Source organism: Trachypithecus francoisi, unplaced genomic scaffold (genome assembly GCF_009764315.1).
Source record: "Trachypithecus francoisi isolate TF-2019V2 unplaced genomic scaffold, Tfra_2.0 Contig01603, whole genome shotgun sequence".
NCBI lineage: Eukaryota > Metazoa > Chordata > Mammalia > Primates > Cercopithecidae > Trachypithecus > Trachypithecus francoisi.
Genome location: NW_022681445.1, coordinates 140,292 through 161,216, shown reverse-complemented (window position 1 = coordinate 161,216; position 20,925 = coordinate 140,292). Strand labels below are relative to the sequence as shown.

Below are 20,925 nucleotides of genomic sequence, written 5' to 3'. Positions count from 1 at the left end.
AAAAGAAAAATACTGTATAATCTCACTTATATGTGGAATCTTAAAAAGTTGTTCTCACAGAAACAGAGAGTAGAACACTAGTTCTACCAAAGGCTGGAGGGAGGGGGGAGATAGGGAAAGGGAAGATTTTGATCAAAGGGCACAAAATTTCAATTAGACTGGAAGAATAAGTTTTAGTAACCAATTGTACTGCATGGTGGCCAGAGTTAATAATAATTTATTATATATTTCTTTTTTTTTCTTTTTTTTTTTTTTTTTTTTGAGATGGAGTCTCGCTGTCGCCCAGGCTGGAGTGCAGTGGCACAATCTTGGCTCACTGCAAGCTCTGCCTCCCGGGTTCACGCCATTCTCCTGCCTCAGCCTCCCGAGTAGCTGGGACTAGAGGCACCTGCCACCATGCCTGGCTAATTTTTTGTATTTTTTAGTAAAGACGGGGTTTCACCATGTTAGCCAGGATGGTCTCGATCTCCTGACCTCGTGATCCGCCCACCTCGGCCTCCCAAAGTGCTGGGATTACAGGCTTGAGCCACCATGCCGGCCTTATATTTCAAAATTGCTAAAACAATAGATTTTTAATGCTCCCACCCAAAAAAAAAAAAAAAGTTTGTGAAGTGATGGATATGGTAAGCAGTTTGATTGAATCTTTCTATAATGTATATGTACATCAAAACATCACATTGTACCCCAAATATATATATACAATTATTTTTCAATTAAAAATAATTTTAAAATGTTATGGTGAGATGTTAAAGGAGGAGGTGAAGATAGTTAAAAATTCTCTAATGTAATCAAAGAAAAACTAAACACAGATGAGACAGCTGAAGGATGCTGATTGTACGTAGGTAGTTTCCAAAGATGGCAGTAGACAACTCCTCCCCTCCCTGTGTGCACATACTGCTTCTCACATCAAGAGATAAAGCCTATTTCTCCTGCCCTTGGATAGGCTAGGACTGACCTTGTCCCTGGCTTTGACCAGAGAATACTGCATAAGAAATATTCTGGGACTTCTGAGAACAGACATTAAAAGGACCAGCAGCTTCTGCTTTCTCCTCTTGGCCCTCTTAGCTACCCTATAGGAGTACCACAGCACCCTGTTGAGAAAGCCACATGAGGAACACTGAGGTGCCAGACACATGTGTGAAGAAGCCACCTTGGACATCCAGCCACAGCCACCATCTGACTGCAACTGCCTAAGAGACTCCAGGTAAAACCAGCAGAAAAGCCACCCAGTTGAGCCCAGCCAACTCACAGAATCATAGGAAATAATCAAATACTTGTTTTAAGCCAGCAAGTTTTGGGGTAATTTGTTCTGCAGCAATAGATAACCAAAACACAGACTACAGTAATTGAGTCGTTCTACCTAGATAGAAAAAAAATAAAACCTACTCTGTTCCTTGGGCCTTTCACTGATCCAGAACCAAAAAAAGAAGAAAAAAAAAAAAAAAAAGCACAAAACTCCAAAATCTTCTATGAGTAATCCTTACATAAATTTCATTTTTTAAAAAAAGAATTTTGTTCATTTGAAACAGCAAGAATGATGGTATTTAAAAATGAAAATTAAATTTATTTTGCAAAGTTGTCAGCACCTCTATCAGAATACTTGGTCATGTCATTTCTTCCTAACACTGTTTCCTCTGACTTTTTCAACCCCAAATCTTTCCCTTTTTTCCCAGTATATTTCACTCTTTCTTCTCTTTCACTCTTTCTTCTCAGGCTGTTTCTCCAGTTTGCATATGAGATTCTGTCAGAAATGGATTTGCTGTCATGCCCTCTGCTTGCCTTTACCCAGCTATGCTAGGGTCTCAAAAATGACAACTCAGAACACTGGGTTAAATACAATTTCTCTCTCTTCACCCATTTTCCACTATCTGCCTGTCCGGCCCTGGGGTTATTAATGGAACTGACATTCCTGTACAACTGACTGAGCAGGACCAGCAGCCAGATAACAAGGGTGCAGCTGACAGCAGCAGACGCAACCTTAGAGATAGCACAGAAGCAGACACATTGTGGTTATTAGTTTCATCTTGGGCCAAAGAGAATGAGCAACACAAAATATACACAGAAAACCTGAACATTCCTAAAGGACTCTTTCCCCCATGAGATTAAAAGTCAATACATCAAAACTGATTATTTTTATTAAACCAAAGTAAACATGTATTTTTAAGTGAATTCCTCACAGAATTTGGATTTGGATTTGGATAAGGGAAAAAAAAAAAAAACAAGAGACAGGCATTAAATCACCACCACCCACCCCATGAATAAAATAATAAATATCCGCCATAATTCTTAAGAGGCATCTCTCTGCTTTGGGTCTCTAGAATTTTATCCTCAGGCTATTGTGGCATTTCCCAACTGCTTTCAAAGTCCCACAGACAACCAGTCTCTTACATACCCTTAAAAACAAAACACTTTTACAGTGCATGTTTAAACTATTGCTACTTGTTAATATTAGAATTTTTAAGTATTTACTATTCCAAGTTTCATCTTTTATTTTTTAAATTAACTTATTTATTTTATTTATTTATTTTGGAGACAGAGTCTCACTCTGCTGCCCAGGCTGGAGTTCAGTGGCACAATCTCAGCTCACTGCAACCTCTGCCTCCTGGGTGCAAGCGATTCTCCTGTCTCAGCCTCCCAAATAGCTGGGATTACAGGTGTGTGCCACCACGCCTGGCTAATTTTTGTATTTTTAGTAGAGATGGGATTTTGCCATATTGGCCAGGCTGGTTTCAAACTCCTGGCCTCAAGCGATCCACCCACCTCAGCCTCCCAAAGTGCTGAGATTATAGATGTGAGCCACCACACCCAGACTCATCTTTTAACATAGTCCCACTGTTCCACAAATTTGAAATTAGCTATATTCCTCAATACTAGCATTATTTGTTTTTAAAATATATGACACGGTTTATACATATTTGTATTCTTGATGATCAACACTGAAAATGCAACACTACAGAGGTTTTCAAAAACCACGGAGTATATATTACATGTATTTCTGTTGATATAAGCTATTGTCCCTTACAAAAGATAATTTACATCAGTCTCTAACAGATATTTCTGCAAATTTGCTCATTAATGAAATGCTGCATTTCAAGTTGGTAACGTACTACCCTTTCCCCGTCAGAAAAAAAATCAATATACTGCTCATTGGTGGGAGAACTAATTTAGGCACTGATTTATAAATTGTTCAAAACAGCTTATGATTAAATATAAGTTTAACATTAAAGAGGATATCTTGTGCCTAGAGGTAAAGATGCTTTCAAAAACAACTAGGGTCATGTCAAAATTCACTAAAGGAAGAGCTTCACATTGGCCAAGATGGGACAATTTGAACTTCAGTGAATGATGATCATAACAAATTCAAACACATCAAATACCTAAGATTCCCTGAGTTGGTGATACTAAAAAGTAAACTATTTTGGCACCTCCGGAGGTGCTTAGGGCACCAACTTGTGAAAATTAATCAAGACAAAGATAGCCATTTATTCTGCTTTCTTGTATAAACTATATGTCAGAGTATTCAAGCGGTTGAGTAGGAAAATCCTTTTTTATAAAAAGAGCCTAGCTAGTAAATGCAAAAAGAATGATAGAATTTGAAAATCAAACACTGCAACACTGAATGGAATCATGAATCAATGAAATATTATCAATGACCACTGAAACAATTAAGCCAGTGGTTTCAACCCTGGCTGCACATTTGTACCTCCTGGGTAACTTTTTTCTTTTTTGAGACAGACTCTTGCTCTATCACCCAGGCTAGAGTACAGTGGCATGATCTTGGCTCACTGCAACCTCCACCTCCTGGATTCAAGTGATTCTCCTGTCTTAGCCTCCCAGGTAGCTGGAATTACAGGCGCATGCCACCACGCCTGGATAATTTTTGTACCTTTAGTAGAGATGAGGTTTCACCATGTCAGCCAGGCTGGTCTCGAACTCCTGACCTCAAGTGATCTACCCACCTTGGCCTCCCAAAGTGCTGGGATTACAGGCATGAGCCTCTGCGCTGGGTCCCTCCTGGGAAACTTTAGAAAATGCCTGTGTCCCACTCCCAAAGAGTCTGATCTTCATATGGGGTGTGGCTTGAACCTCAGGACGTTTAAAAAGCTACGCAGGTGATTCTAATGTACAGTCAAGACACAGGATGGCTGCATGAGGGTTGCTAAGAAAGTTCAGATGAAAGGATCAGACTGACAACACCTGAACACACAGTTCGCCCTTCACTTTGGAAGTGGGACAATGTGGGATTGTGAGCCTCTTGATAGATGCAACAGGAAGCTCACAGCACTGTCTATGAAGTCTTCTTGCCCAAAGAAAATTGAACCTGAATCTAATCAAACCTCTAGATGGAACTACCAATTACAGAAAATGTAAGAGAGAGAACAACATGTTAAAAGACAACATTAGGAAATAACCAGCAAAACAAGACTGTTGAAAATTCTACCAAATGACCCAATTACTTTCATAAATAAATTTCATGGATGGAGAGGGGGTACTCTTAAAATTTAAAAAGCTTTAAAAGATGTATCTATTAACTGCAATACATAGACCTTGTCTGGATACTGATTCAAATCAACCTTTTTTTTTTTTTTCTTTTTCAAAAAAAAAACAGAAGCAAACAATTTTGAGATAATTATAGAAAAGTGCACACAGACAGGATACTAATAAGGAATTATTGTTAATATTGTCAAGTATGTTAATGGTATTATAGTTAGGTTTTTAAAATTCCTTATCTGTTGGAGATACACAATGAAATATTCATAATAAAATGGTGTCAGAGATGGAATCACAGTAAAATGATTTCATAGATGGAATTAGCTTTAAAATTCTCAAGCATAAAAACAAGTAGGGGAGTAGATGAAATCAGCATGATAAAATATTACTAACTGTTGAGTCTGGGTGATAAGTATATGGGGATTAGTTATGTACATTTTTGTGTACATTTTAAAATTTCCATAAAATTTTTTAAAATATTAGAGTAAAGGTTAATAAAATTCTATTTTGTACTTCTGCCCCAAAGAAAACAATGTAATTGGCATCACTTTTCATTCTCAATTTTAAGAGACTATAATGGAGCATGTTATTTAGTGAGGGGGGCAGTAAGAGGAAACTTGGAAAAAAACGAACATGTCATCTTACTAATACTGAGCACTTACTCTGTGCTAGCCACTGCACATATATTGTTTAATTTTTCCACTCAGTAAAAATAGGGATGAAAGTATTTGTTCCCGTTTCATGAGTGCGGAAACTGAGGCCCCCAAAACTGTCCATCTTGCCTGAGGTCCCATAGCTAGTGCTTGGTAAAGCCATGGTTCTTACTAAGGTCTGCCAGTAGTCAAGAATGGAGCATCACATCTACATTAGGTTCTGAAAATACAAAAATAAAGCAGTTGGACATACTTATTCCCTTACAGGGATTGCTTCAATTCAGTAATACATATCTGGGTTATAGTTTTTCAGCTATGAATAAACACTATGATGCTACTGCAAAAAGTTCGGAGAAGACAGGAAAGATCTCACTATCAGAAATGCTACAAGGGTTTATTTTGCTATTCTTTTTCCAAGACTATCCATGGGGATGCTGATTAAACAGAATGAGAAGATATATGCTACAAAGTGGATTAGTCTTGAAAACAATGCTAAGTGAAAGAAGCCAGTCACAAAAATCACCTTGTTGCCTGATCTCATTCATAGGAAATATCCAAAGTACATGAATCCATAGAAACAAAAAACAGATTGGTAGTCGTTAGGCGCTGGGCGAGTGACTGCTTAAGGGGTACAAAGTTTCCTTTGGGAGTGATGAAAATGTTTTGGAACTGGAGAGAGGTGGTGATCACACAACACCATGTTCTAAGTGCCACTGAATTGCTCACTTTATTTTTTTCTTTGATACATAATATTTGTACATATGTATGGGTACATGTGAGTATATTTTTCCTGCATAGAATGTGTAATGATCAAATCAGGGTATTTGGAGTGCCCATCACTTTGAATATTCATTATTTCTATGTGTGGGTAACATTTCAAGTCCTTTCGTCTAGCCGCTTTGGAATATACAATATACTGTTGCTAACTGTAGTTACTTAATCTGCTATTGAGCCTTAGAGCTTATTTCTTCTATCTAATTGAGAATTGTTCACTTTAAAATGGTTAGTTTTACACTAGGTGAATTTTACCTCAATTAAAAAAAAAATGTTTAAGGATGAGAAGCTAAGCGGGGGTGGGGATAACTAAAACAGAAATGGTATAAATTTGAGAGCTGGTAGAAAGAAGCGACAGGATTTGTGCTTACAACTTGGCTAAAAGGAAAGACTGAGATTTCTGATTTGGTTGTCTGAACAGCTGGCTGTTTTCACAGAATGATATAATCTGCACTTAGGTAACACGGGACTTCAGAAAAATGAGAACCCAGTGAAGCTTTGTTCATTTCCTCAGGTTTCTACATTTTTTTTTTTTTTTTTGAGATGGAGTCTGGCTCTGTCGCCAGGCTGGAGTGCAGTGGCTGGATCTCAGTTCACTGCAAGCTCCGCCTCCTGGGTTCACGCCATTCTCCTGCCTCAACCTCCCGAGTAGCTGGGACTACAGGCGCCCACCACCTCGCCTGGCTAGTTTTTTGTATTTTTTTTAGTAGAGATGGGGTTTCACCGTCTCTACAGGATGGTCTCTATCTCCTGACCTCGTGATCCGCCCATCTCGGCCTCCCAAAGTGCTGAGATTACAGGCTTGAGCCACCGCGCCCGGCCAGGTTTCTACATTTTAAACAGAACAACACATTGGTAAATTAAGGAATGCCCTAAATACAGTATAACCGGATGATATCAAGGCATTGCTAAATATCTCATGGTCTCCTTGCAGGCAAAATGGAGAATTTAAATCATAGTTCCATGGAGTTTATCCAAAGTAGAACAACTAGACCAAAAATCTATTAGTCAAGTGAACTGACTGGCACTTAACAAAAGACTCACTGCTTAGAAGTTTCTCCCTGAATATTTCTGTTCAATAGATAAACCTGGAAGGGTATCTCCAAAGGATAAGCAAATTGGCTGATTCCAGTTCCCTTTATTTGAGAATGTCCATTAATAATCCCCCCAAAATAATAAAACTAAAAAACAAACTTATCTTAATCCAGTCTGTCACTGATGGACATTTGGGTTGATTCCAAGTCTTTGCTATTGTGGATTAAGCAAATGTGGCACATATACACCATGGAATACTATGCAGCCATAAAAAAGGATGAGTTCATGTCCTTTGTAGGGACATGGATGCAGCTGGAAACCATCATTCTCAGCAAACTATCGCAAGAACGGAAAACCAAACACCGCATGTTCTCACTCATAGGTGGGAATTGAACAATGAGATCACTTGGACACAGGAAGGGGAACATCACACACCGGGGCCTACTGTGGGGAGGGGGGAGGGATAGCATTAGGAGATATACCTAATGTAAATGACGAGTTAATGGGTGCAGCACACCAACATGGCACATGTATACATATGTAACAAACCTGCTCGTTGTGCACATGTACCCTAGAACTTTAATAGTAAAATAACAAACTTATCAAGTTATGAATGATATACAGATAGAAACAGCAGTTGATACACTGAATGAAACAGGAGACATTTTTAAAGGTTGTCTGAGATGCCCTTCTAAGGAATTAGTCCTAAATTTAGGGAGAAGGCATTATGAAAAAGATGTTAATCATAGTAATAGCTATAACAACACAACCTAAATATGCAACTAAGGAGAAATGTTTAAGTAGTATCTCCTGTGCCACCACTAGAAGAATATATAATAATAGTGAATATTCTTTTTGTTTGTTTGTTTTGTTTTTTGAGATAGAATCTCACTCTGTCGCCCAGGTTGGAGTACAGTGGCATAATCTCAGCTCACTGCAAACTCCGCCTCCCAGGTTCAAGTGATTCTCCTGCTTCAGCCTCCCAAGTAGCTGGGATTACAGGCGCCCGCCACCACACCCAGCTAATTTTTTGTGTTTTCAGTAGAGACGGGGTTTCACCATGTTGCCCAGGCTGGTCTTAAACTCCTGACCTCAAGTGATCCACCCACCTTGGCCTCCCAAAGTGCTGGGATTACAAGTGTGGGCCACTGCGCCCAGCCAATAGTGAATATGCAATAATACAAGAAATGCTTATAATAAATGTTAAGAGAAAAAAGAAGAACTCAAATTTTTATAAACATCATTGTTCAAGAACGCCTTTCAAAGCCTATGTATGGGAAAAAAGTCAAGGTAATACATCAAAATGTTAGCAGCAGTTATGTCTGGGTAATGGAACTATAATTTTTTTTGTCTTTCTACTGTTGCACTTTATTTTCCAGATTTTTTAAATGAGTATAGATTTTTAAAACAATAATAAACATGTAGGAGGTCCAGAAATATATTTTTTGAAAGCCAGAGCCATGAACCAAAACAACTAAATGGATTTTAATAAGAATAAATGTGAAGTTGTGGGATGAGGAGTTTTTTTTTGTTTGTTTGTCAAGTTTAGGACTAGAGCAACAGGGCTTAACAACAGCTCCTATGAGGGGGAAAAAAGACCTAGAAATTAACTGACTAGAAATTCATTATGAGCCAACAGTGAATGGCTGAGGGGAAAAGATAGCCATAATATAAACTTTGGATTTCTTAATATAATTCATATGCAAGACAAAGGCAGTAATAATTTCCCATTGTGCTGTGTGAGTTACACTATACCGAGAATATGGTGTACAACCTTGAACTTAAGCTTCTAAAAAAGATATTGAAAACTGGAGAGCAGCCAGCAGGATGAGGTATCAGAACCATACCTTAGAGCAGTGGTTCTCATACTTGGGCTGCATCAGAATCACCAGCAGGACTTATTAAAGTACAGATTCCTGGGGCCTCTTCCAGAGTTACTGATTCCATAGATGTGGGATAGAGCCAAAAATCTGCATTTTTAGCTAGTCCTAGGTGATGGCGATGCTTCTGGGCTGGAGACCACACTTTGAGACCCACTGGCACTGCAGATAAAAGCACAGACTGTGAAACCAGACCGCTAGGGAGGGAATCCCAGCTCTTCTACCTACTAGCTGTGTGACTTTGGGTAAGTTTGCTCACCCTCTCTGTGCTTCAGTTTCCTCATCTGTATTAAAAAAGAAAAAAAAAGTACCTACCTCATACAGATATTATGGCATTGAGGCAGCTAATATTTGTGAAGCATTTAGAACATCCAGTCTGACTGTAATTTTGGTTAATTTAATATGAGAAACACTAAAGGTGTTGTATCTGAAATAGAAAAAACAGCTGGGCGCGGTGGCTCACACCTGTAATCCCAGCACTTTGGGAGGCTGAGGCAGGTGGATTACTTGAGGTCAGGAACTCAAGACCAACCTGGCCAACATAGCAAAAATCCATCTCTACTAAAAACACAAAAATCAGCTGGGCACGGTGGCGCACACCTGTGGTCCCAGCTACTCGGAAGGCTGAGACAGGAGAATCGCTTGAACCCAGGAGACAGGGGTTGCAGTGAGCCAAGATTGCACCACTGCACTCTAGCCTGGGCCACAGAGCAAGACTGTCTTGAAAAAAAATAAAGAAAATAAAATAAAGAAAAAAGAAAACATTTAAACATCTTCAAACGTTGGAAGGGCTTTTATGTGGAAGACTTAACCTGGGTGGTTCCTGGGGACAGATGTGGAGTCAAGGGGCAGAAATGACCAAGAAAGAGCCTTTGGATCTCTCTCAAGAAGGGCTCTTAGCAGAGACAGCAATGGTAGAGTAGGTGGCCTGGCTGGATTCTGGGTGTCCTAGTACTCACTCAGGGGACCCACCTGTGAGAAATGGTGAAAAGGGGACTCCAGTGAGAGGTAAGACAATAACTTAACGAACATTATACCCTTCTATTAACACAGACTTGGCATAAGGAAATATTTACTTGTAATCACCTAGAGCTCTCAAAGCACAGGCCCCAGACCAGAAGCACCAGAATCGCCTGAGAACTTGTCAGAAATGCAAATATCCAGGCTCACCTCAGCCCTACCGAATCAGAAATCATAGGGGTGGGGCTGGCAATTGCTGTTTTAACAAGCCCTTCAGATGGTACTGATGCGTTCTCAAGTGCGAGAATGAATGACCTAAAGCATCCCCTTAAATGACATTTACATGAGGCTCTAGAGCATGGAAACTCACTCCGATAAGATATCACATGTACTATGCCTTTAATAAATATATGTTGGCTGGGTGTGGCAGTGGCTCACACTGTAATCCCAGCACTTGAGGAGGCTGTAGCTGGCAGATCAGTTGAGGCCAAGAGTTTGAGACCAGCCTGGGCAACATAGTGAGATCCCATCTCTACAAAAAAAATTAAAAGAAGCCACTTAGCTTGATGTGGGGGCACACAACTATAGTTCCAGATACTCAGGAGGCTAAGGTGAGTGGATCGCTTGAGCCCAGGAGTTTAAGGCTGCAGTGAGCTACGACTGTAACACTGCACTCCAGCCTGGGCAACAGAGCAAGACTTTAACTCGAAAAAATAAATAAATATATGCATCAAACTCCCCCTTATACCAGATATTTACTTTTGTGTTTAAAATATCACAATGGCAATACTGAATTTGTTCAAAACCACAAAATCCAAAATCCAGAGAAAAGCAATGCATCCCCTCCACCACCCTCTCAGCAGGGGCTGCTCACAAATATCCCTCCTCTCACCATCTGGTCCAGCCAAATCCTCCCCTCCCAGAGGCACAGCCGTTTGGACCAAATGGCTGACAACTTGGGGAGCCTTTCTCACGCTCCAGGCATTCTTCTAAGTACTTTAGGCATACTGGCTCTTTTAATCCTCATAACAAATCTTCTGAGATAGGGACCAATCTCCCCAGTTTACGGACGTGAAAACTGAGGGTGGAAGAAGTTAAGTAATTTCCCAAGGGTCATACAGCCAATAAGGTGTAGAAGTTGGCCTGGAAACTAGGCAGTCTCTCACCTGTCTATTCTCCTGACCTCTATACTGTACTTCCTGTTGAGGCCAGTGAGAGGAAAGAGATACAAGTATGAAGGCCGCCATCTTGGCCTGCATGTGTGTGAGAGAGACTGAGAGACATGGAGCCAGAGAAAAGGGACAAGCTTGGGAAGGTGGCACATGGGAGGGAGCCACAGCCCTCAGTTTCCATGTTGGTCTACCAGTCACTGTCCCTGGTGAGCCCTGGAGTGGATGCCAGATGCAGGGTGACTGCATTCTTGAGCGGTTATGCAAATATGCTAGAATCTGTAACTGGAAAGGTCAGAAGGCAGTTTGATGAAAGCCCTTCCCTTTGTTTTCTCCCACAAAACAATTTAAAATGCACAGTGAGGCGAAGCAGGAGTGAAGGTACCCAGGGGAAGTGACAGCCAGATGCGGAGTTGGGATTAGTAAGGAAGGAAGAGGAAGACTTGCCACAAGGCTGCAAGACAGGATGTGGGAACAACACAGAGGAAGAGAAAAAGGGGCAGAGTAGGTACTTCCCAAGTAAGGCGCCCTCACATGTCATGTTTGGGCTCAGCAAAAGCCTCCCCCCCTAGACTCCCAGGACCACTTTGCATCTCCATCACATTACCTAATACTTCTCTAGGTCAGCCCTGCATCCGTGGCCTCCTGTGCTCTCCTGGGAGCCTGAAGGCCCCCGCAGAAAAGGGACTGCGGCTGCTCATCTCTGAGTCCAAATCCTGGCTTGGCACCTGGCATGCTGTTGGTGTGCTAGAAATGTTTGTGGCATTGAGCCTGCTGAAGCGGGGCTAGTAACCAGACTCGGTGAAATTTGCTGTTGCCTTACAGGCAAGGAAGCATTAGGAAAACGTATACCCCCAGGGGCTGTGTCCTAGTTGGGAATCCCCCAGAAACAGACTCTAAGACAAGGATTCAAGTGCGAGCAGTTCATTTGGGCAGCAAAAGAAACACTGGTAGGAGAAAGAGGAAATATGTAGAGAAAGAAAGGCAGTCAGCAACGAGTATCTTAGCTAGTATAAGAGCTCTAGCTCACTGGAAAAGCTCCCAGAGCCCGTGTGGAACATGCACTAGAGGGATGAGGGAGCGGGGGCCACACAGAACAACTCCCATCAACTGTTGGGTGAGGACTTCTGAGGAAGGTGTGGCCATTCCCCATCCTTTGGGCCCTCTTTATGAGTAGCAAAGCAGGCTGTGGCAGGGAGAGGATGCTCTTAGCCAAAATGCAGGTGGCTGCAGCTGGAAGTCAGGCAGGTGTGCTGTGAAGTGGTAAGGACAAGGCAGGGGTTCCCAACCTTTTTCATGCAGCAGAATCACCAGGTAAAACACAAGACACTGAGCCCTACTCCCAGAGCTCAGCAGGTAGGGATGCAAAAATGTGCATCTCTAATGAGTTCCCAGGGACCACTGCTGCTACTGGTCTGGAATCACACCTTGAGAACCACCAGGCTCGGGATATACCTGGGAGAAATCCAGTACCTAGGCCTGGTAGAGCTTAGAAACAAAGCCAAAGAAGTGAGCTACACCTCTGTTTTGCCCTCTGCCAGAAAACGCTCCCCACCTCACTCAAAGCCTGTGTGTGGGAGTTAAATGCCAATAAACTTAGGACCATGCAGCCGACTTCTCTGCACCTGCTGTGGCCAAGGTTAAGGCCACTCCCTCACAGCATCGTTAGGATGCCACCTCCCTGTGAGTCCCATCCTGCTATTTTTCTTTGGATGTGACCTGACAAACTTAGGTCCCGGGGCAAAGAGCACAAAGAAACAAATAATCCCGAAGGGATCCAGCTTTTGGTGATATAGTCAAATCCAGCTGCAGATAAGCCAAGCTCAGGAAGTTGCTCCTCCTGATCTGACGCTTTCCTGCCAGGCCTCAGTCAGAATCCTGATGTAGCGACCTTGAGATCCTCCTCTTCTACTCTGGCAAGGGCAAATCCTCCAGGAGACACCCCTAAAATCATTATTTTATCACCTGACACTCATTCAACAGCTGTGGTCACCAGAAAAATAACAGAGGCCCTGTCCTGTGCTGCTTATTTACAATAAGAGCACATGCTTGCAGGGAACAGGGGGTGCTTATTTCACAATACTGAATTTCCACTTGAAACCTACATCATCAGTTTCACTATACAAAAACCACTCATGACCTCTTAAGAGATGAGCAGGACAAGGCAGGGAGACACAGATAACAAATTTACCCTTCACGGGAGCCGAGGCGTCCTCATTTATCGTTTACAGTGATCACCCCTAGCAAAGAGTACGACAAAGCCACATCCACACACTTCCATTTTGAGACGAGGTCACTGCTACAAAAGCCAAGGTATTAGGCCTCAGAGCACTGCAGCTTTCTGTACCTGCCCGGTTCAGGAGGTCGGTCACTATGGAATGCTGAGGTTAACACTTCTTAGGAGGCTCTGCAATTAGCTGCGGTCCAGAGCTTCATGGTGAAAGAAAGAAAAGCTTCTCCCTTTCACAAATCAGAACATTTTTCCAGCTTTCCCAATGGGTTGCCAAGTGACTCAGCATTGGCCCAGTGTGGGCACTATTATTGATGAGAAATCTTCCGCCTGGGTGATATACTGCATACAACACATGCCCAAAGAACAGTGCCAAGTCATACCAGGAAGAGCAGGCGAGTTATTCACCTCCACTTCAAATGCAGGCAAATCCTTTCTTAATGCAGGGGCTACTCAGTATCAGAAAGACAAAGCCCTAAGATAGTGAGAGATTTCCATCTAAGATTCAAGGAATTATTAGGCAGAGTCTCTCCTTTATTGTTGACTATTAAAAGGCAATCAAATCGAGGACAGCAGAGAAAAAGGGCAAGAAAAAAATTTTTTTTCAAAAACAACCCCGGAGTAGAAAGCTGCATAAAAGCTTTCAATGCCGCAAGTGTTCTTTGTGAGCACCACGAGCTCCGCCCAGAGGTCATTTTCAGAACTGCATGTCCATTTAATTTTGAAAAAAAAAAAAAAAAAAATTATATCTTCTGGGGGTCCCGGGAAGGACCTACTTCAGAGAACTGCTGAAATTGCTTCGACAACATCCATCTTTCTTGCATTTCATTAAAGAAACTTCTCTGAACTCTGAAATGCAAGATATAGTCAGGGAACTTTGTGAGATCCAATTTGCCTTTGATATTTGCACCTGTCGTGGAACTAGCAGAGTTCCTGGCAGGTTGAACTCAACTCAAAGAAAGTAGAGTGTTCAAAGAGCGCTTTCAGAAGAAAAACTGACAGCTCTCATTGAAATAAAATAGAGGACTGGAGAGCAACTCGGGAGGCAAACAGGAACATGTCTAATATTAGAAGAACTGAGAATAGTCCTGCTTCAAGAAGGACCCATGGGCCACTTGCCGAGAAGGGCCAACTGTGAGGCACCCACTCCCTTATGCAACTCAGAAGAACTCCCTGAGGCAACTGCAATCCATACTGCTCAAAGAACTGACTTCCCAGAACATTCCCCTGGCATCCAGCTATTCATAACACATTACCCCCAACACGCATACATACACATACACTCCACCCCACCCTCCACCCTGGTGGGCCTGTACTAATTCATGCAAGCACCTATTCAGTCCATGTGAGGTCAGGCGAGGATAAAGAGCCCTTAATACACTAAGCGCTCAACTGCCCAGGGCAAGACACATCCTGTTCCACAGCTAGCTTGTGGTAACAAGCTAGCTCAGCAAATAAATGAAGCCTTCATAAAACAACAATATGTTGGTGTTGAAAGTTGTCTACTATCTGGAGAGTTTCCCATCACAGCCCATGTGCTCTTGCCTTCATCAGCTTGTGCCTTATGTGACTGAAGATAGCTTTGACAGATTTTTGAAGGGGAAACAAAAAATCAAAACTACCCTTTGTCTTCCTCCAACACTGCCTTGCCACCTACCATTCCAGTTTTTCCTTCATTATAAACACTGAACAAACAGCCTTTTCACATCTATTGACAAAAGTATCTATGGCAATGTTTATCCATCTTCAGTACCATGAGTTTAAAGCACTAGAAAATATCCTTGCTAAACCTCTACGTGTTCTCTTTTCAACAAGGTTAAGCATTCCCAGAATACTGTCCCCTTTGTTTCTTGACCATAAGGCAAAAGTATTTGTGCTCAGTATGACTCAATATGACTCCAAGCAGTGTTTCCCCAGACCTGCCTAGGGATAACAATCACCTGGAGACTGGCTAAACTGACAGATGTTCAGCCTGCATCCATGATCCATTAACCCAGGCCTTGCTGGGAAGGGGCCCAGAAAGCCAGAGCGTCCAGGCAACCCAGGTGATTGCTATACTCAGGAAGCTTTCAAAAATACCTCTAGATACAAGAAACATTCCTCATTTCAGAATCTCTCAGCTGCAGAGTAGCATCCATCAAGAGTCTAGCAGGTGTGCTCTACCCACTTGAATTCCAGCTCTATCAGAATCTCTCGAATTCAAAATGCGTCCCATTCATTCATTTATTCAGAGACGGAGTCTCACTCTGTCACCCAGGCTGGAGTGCAGTGGCACGATCTCAACTCGCTGCAACCTCTGCCTCCCAGCCTCAAGCAATTCTCCCGCCTCAGCCTCCCGAGTAGCTGGGACTACAGACGCATGCCACCACACCCAACTAATTTTTTGTATTTTTAGTAGAGATGGGGTTTCTCCATGTTGGACAGACTGGTCTCAAACTCCTGACCTCAAGTGATCCACCTGCCTCAGCCTCCCAATGTCCTGGGATTACAGGCATGAGCCAGTGCGTCCAGCCCGTTTTCTACTTTTAAATAGCATGGCTGTCAATACTTTTCTCCTTTATTCCCTTATTGTGTTGCACAGTATCAGAAAATTTTACAAGGCCCAGCAAGTGTCCACTTCTATTAGGAAATACTTTTGTAGTCCTAAGCAATGGTAGAACACTGGTCTGCAGTTTAGAAGTATACTATTTGGGTCATTTGTGCCAAATGATGGGTCAGGGAGGAGATATGCTTGGTTACAGGAAAGGATTTGCCCCAGGACATTTGCACGCATCATGCACAGAGCAGAAGGACATGTGGCCAATATGGGTTTTCTTCTTCTTGGTGTCTTAGGGGCTCTTCTTCCAGCTGCTCCCTGTGACTCCCCACTGCTCTGCATTCTGCCATATACAGTGATGGTTTATGACACAATTCAGCAGGCAGCAAGCCATGTGCCTCTTACAGACGGCAATTAGGAGAAAGGAAAGGCAGAATTACAAGGTATTTGAAAATGCAGTTCGAAAAATGCTGGTATTATTTTCTCTTACCTCCTGGTGAAAAAAAAAATCTATATATTCATCCAAAAGTAGACAGCTAACTCTGGGGTCATTCAGAGTCAACAGTTCAGTCAATATAAAAACCAACTATACAGTCAATGTCAAGCATGAAAATCCATTAAACCAGAAGTCTTATTGTTTTCATCAAAAGGAATCCTTACCTTTTCTTTGGCTTTCCTTTTCGTTCCTGCATCCATCCACTCATTTTCTTTCTCTAGCATGTCAATAAAGGCCCAGCGAACGCCCTCAATCAATTCCTCCATCTACAAGAAAATACCCAAAGAGGGAACGTCAAAGCCAAGAAGTTTCAGTTGAGGTTTTCTGGAACAAAATTGGCTTGCATGAGAAATGACTCAATACTCAACATGGTAAGTAAGGGGTTCCTTCAGCTTGACTCCATGCTCTGGTAACACTTCTTTTTCCAGGAAAATTCCCTTTTTTCCACCACTAAAATATAACTAACTAAAATTATATTATAAAATATAATATAAAATATAACTAACCCAGCACGGTGGCTCATGCCCGTAATCCCAACACTTTGGGAGGCCGAGGCAGGTGGATCACTTGAGCCCAGGAGTTCGAGACCAGCACGGGCAACATGGTGAAACCCCATCTCTCCCAAAAATATAAAAATTAGCTGGGCATGGTGGCTCATGCCTGTAATCACAGGACTTTGAGGCTGAGGTGAACAGATCACTTGGGCCCAGGGGTTCAAGACCAACATGGGCAACATGGCAAAACCCCATCTCTACAAAAAATATAAAAATTAGCTAGGTGTAGTGGCAAATGCCTGTAGTCTCAGTCACTCAGGAAGCTGAGGTGGGAGGATTGCTTGAGCCCAAGAGGTAGAGGTTGTAGTGAGCCATGACCGCACCACTGTACTCCAGCCTGGGCAACAAAGCAAGACCCTGTCTCCAAAAAAAAAAAAAAAAAAAGATGATAACCATTTCTTTCCATGAGAATAATGTGATGGCCCAGCCATAAAATGAATTATACAGGTATACAGGGACGGGAATTCACCATAGATTATGACAAACCAATAACTTACCTGTCTGTAGCTACTAAACTGGTTCATCCTTATCAAAGTACCAACTAATTTTAATCATTTAATAAAGGACTGAGAGAGACAGGCAAAGGCATGGGCTGTGCATTTCAGATAGGTATTGCAGAAGAAAGCGAACAGTGAAAGAGGTAACTGTTAACACAGAGAAATGGGCAGGGAGAGTTAGCACCCCAAAGGACACTTCACCAATATGAATCACACTTATGTCAGGACCCCAGTTCTTTCCAAATTAGTTCCGTGGGTTAAAATAAATGTTCGGCTGTGCTATATCATCTTCCCACTCTCCTCTCTACTCCTTGGCAGCTCAGAAAAGTCTTGTTATTTCAAATTTAAAAGGGTAGGTATAGGCCAGGGGCAGTGGCTCACCCCTATAATCTCAGGACTTTGGGAGGCCGAAGCGGGAGGATTACTTGAGGCCAGGAGTTCGAGACCAGCCTGGGCAACACAAGAAGACCTCATCTCTATAAAAACAAAATTATTTTTAAAAAGCTGGGCATGGTGGCGCCTGCACCTGTAGTCCTAGCAACTCAGGAGGCTGAGGCAGGAAGATCACTTGAGCTCAGGAGTTTGAGGCTGCAGCGAGCTATGATTGCACTACTATACTTCAGCCTGGGTGACAGAGTGAGACCTTGTCTCTAAAAAAATAATGAAATGAGATGGTAGGCCTAAAGAGGAGTGCTACAGAAAGGTGGTCTTCTGAAAGACCTATTGCAAAGCATTTGAACAGTGAGGCCACACTCATAGTGAGGATGTGTGTGCCTGGCTTTGCTGCCAGTGTCTGTGGACCAAAAGAGAGGACTGGAGGCAAGGAGCTGCTGACATGTCACATTAGAGGCCACCTGCAGCAATGTGAGGAGGCCCTGCCTGTTCATGGATACGAACCCCTCAAAATCCAGTTGTCCTGCAGAGACGCTTTGGCTTTCTCAACGGGACACCCAAGAAAGAAAAAAATACTGGGTTTGGCCCCAGAATGAACTTTTCCATTTGAGAGTATGGTGTTGTAAATCAATTGTTAACATTAATTCTAGAAGAAAAGACGTTGAAATGTTTCCTTGGTTCTATAATAGTCAGCACTAAGCTTAAAATAATGTTTTTCTGTTTAATAAGTTTTCAGCTATGTTTTCAGTTCAATAACAGTTGTGAGGGAACCAGAGCTATAAATCAGTGGGCTGGGTTCCATCATATGTAAATAAGAACAAACAGCAGATGGAAGGGGGTCGGAGGAGCTTCACAGCTATTTCTTCCCAACTTGGCAAAAACATTAAAAGAAGAGAAACTTCAACTTGGGATAAAACACAAACTGTTAGAAGAGCAAAGAGCAAAAGGTCCTTTAAAACTCATTAAGTCAGTGGTTCTTAACTTTGTCTGCCCATTAGAATCTTTGGAGGAACTTTAAAAAAATACCGACAGCTGGGCGTAGTCACTGACGCCTGTGATCCCAGCACTTTGGGAGGCCAAGGTGGGCGAATCACTTGAGGTCAGGAGTTCAAGACCAGCCTGGCCAACATGGTGAAACCCTGTTTCTACTAAAAATACAAAAAAATAGCTGGGTGTAGTGGCAGGCACCTGTAATTCCAGCTACTTGGGAGGCTGAGGCAGGAGAATCGCTGGAATCTGGGAGGCGGAGGTTGCAGTGAGCTGAGATCACACCACTGCACTCCAGTCTGGGTGACAGAGCGAGACTCTATCTCAAATGAAAAAAAAAAAAAAATGCTGACAAAAAAATTTCTAAATAAAATAAAAAATCCTGAGACCTGGGCATCGGGATGCTAGTATCATTGTTCTGAGGTCCAGCCTGGGCACTGGGAGGGTTTAAAAAGTTCCCCAGGTAATTCTAATGTGCAGTCAGGGCTGGGAGCCACTGGACCAGGGGAAACCATTTATTTGACAGATAAGGAAACTAAGGATCAAGGAGTCTATGATCTGCTCAAGCTCATACAGCTAATGAGGACCAAAGCCAGGACCTGACCAAAGAACTAAAATAACAGTAGAGGGCTCAGAGCCTCCAGTAGAAACAGAGGATTCCTCCCAAAATCAGAGGGAAATGCCAGGGAGTAAAAGGGAATCAACTGAGACATGCAGAAGTCACCATTTCAAACAGAAGACCCACATCAGGAGGATATTAAAATGACAAGGAAATCTCCAGGAACTAGATCTTTTGCCTATTGGCATGCCTAAGTCTTTTTTTTTTTTTTTTTTTTTTTTGAGACGGAGTCTGACTCTGTCGTCCAGGCTGGGGTGCAGTGACGCGATCTTGGCTCACTACTCACTGCAACCTCCACCTCCCAGGTTCAAGCGATTCTCCTGACTCAGCCTCCCAAGCAGCTGGGATCACAGACATGCACCACCATGCCAGTTAACTTTTGTGTATTTTTTTTTTTTTTTTTTTTTTGAGACGGAGTCTTGCTCTGCCGCCCAGGCTGCAGTGCAGTGGCCGGCTCTCAGCTCACTGCAAGCTCCGCCTCCCCGGTTCACGCCATTCTCCTGTCTCAGCCTCCCAAGTAGCTGGGACTACAGGCGCCTGCCTCGTCGCCCGGCTAGTTTTTTGTATTTTTTTAGTAGAGACGGGGTTTCACCGTATTAGCCAGGATGGTCTCGATCTCCTGACCTCGTGATCCGCCCGTCTCGGCCTCCCAAAGTGCTGGGATTACAGGCTTGAGCCACCGCGCCCGGCCAACTTCTGTGTATTTTTAGTAGAGACAGGATTTCACCATATTGCCCAGGCTGGTCTTTAACCCCTGAGCTCAGATGATCCACCCGCCTCAGCCTCCCAAAGTACTGGGATTACAGGCATGAGCCACCGTGCCTGGCCCGAAGTCTTGAGGACCTCACCATGTAGCAACACGCATTGGCTGGTCCGTCAGGTTCGCAGAGAAAAGTAAACTATATCTTCCCAAATTAGGGAGGGGCAATGGGGAGGGAAAGAAGTGGGTGGACTCAAAGGAGAGATTTAGTGAACAAACCAATGGAAACAGGTAATTCATTTTATGTGGGAAAGTGAGGAAAGTACAGTCAGATTCATTCCTAGGCTTCAGAAAGGTATGGGCAACCACCACCATTCAATAAGACTGAGAAAGCTGGAAGAAAAAGAGGGATGGGGACAGAAGCCAAACTAGTGGGATGAAGAGTGTATGGGAAGCGAAGACAGCAAGTCTGCTCAAATTAATTGAGTTTGTCTATGAAAGAGAAAAAGCAAAGATAGGAGAGAAGGAGATGTAGGGTTAAGGGAAGGGTCTGAGGGTTTGGAGTTTGGGTTTCATGCATATGCTTGCTGATGCTGCTCCTACTGTTTTTGTTGTTGTTGAACAGCTGCGAGATTTGACTATGTTTAAATACCAATAGAAAGGATCCAGCGAAAAGGAAGAGACTGAAAATATGGGACAAAGAAAGCCATGAGTGGTATCTCAGAGGGCAAAAGAGGTGAGGGGATCCAGAGACTATATGGAAGGATTCACCTTATACATGAGACAGACTTATGAGAGGAGAGAAGATTAAAATGATAGACAGGCATGCAGAAGAATCTAAAGATTAGATGTAGAAGGTTGAGAGTCCTGGTATAAAGGTAGGTCTTTCCTCCATGAAATAGGATTGAGACCTTCTGCTTAAAGGGAGGTTTCTCTAAAAAATTATATTTC

The 20,925-nt window shown here is 42.7% G+C and overlaps 1 protein-coding gene across 1 annotated transcript in view; it reads right to left on the bottom strand.

Moving 5' to 3' along the window:
- The window catches only part of PHEX (phosphate regulating endopeptidase homolog X-linked), a 227,189-nt gene that overhangs the window by 104,324 nt on the left and 101,940 nt on the right, over window positions 1-20,925 (bottom strand). Inside the window, 1 exon segment of the mRNA XM_033195320.1 lies at window positions 16,389-16,490. Within this exon segment, the coding sequence (XP_033051211.1) occupies window positions 16,389-16,490 (102 nt within the window).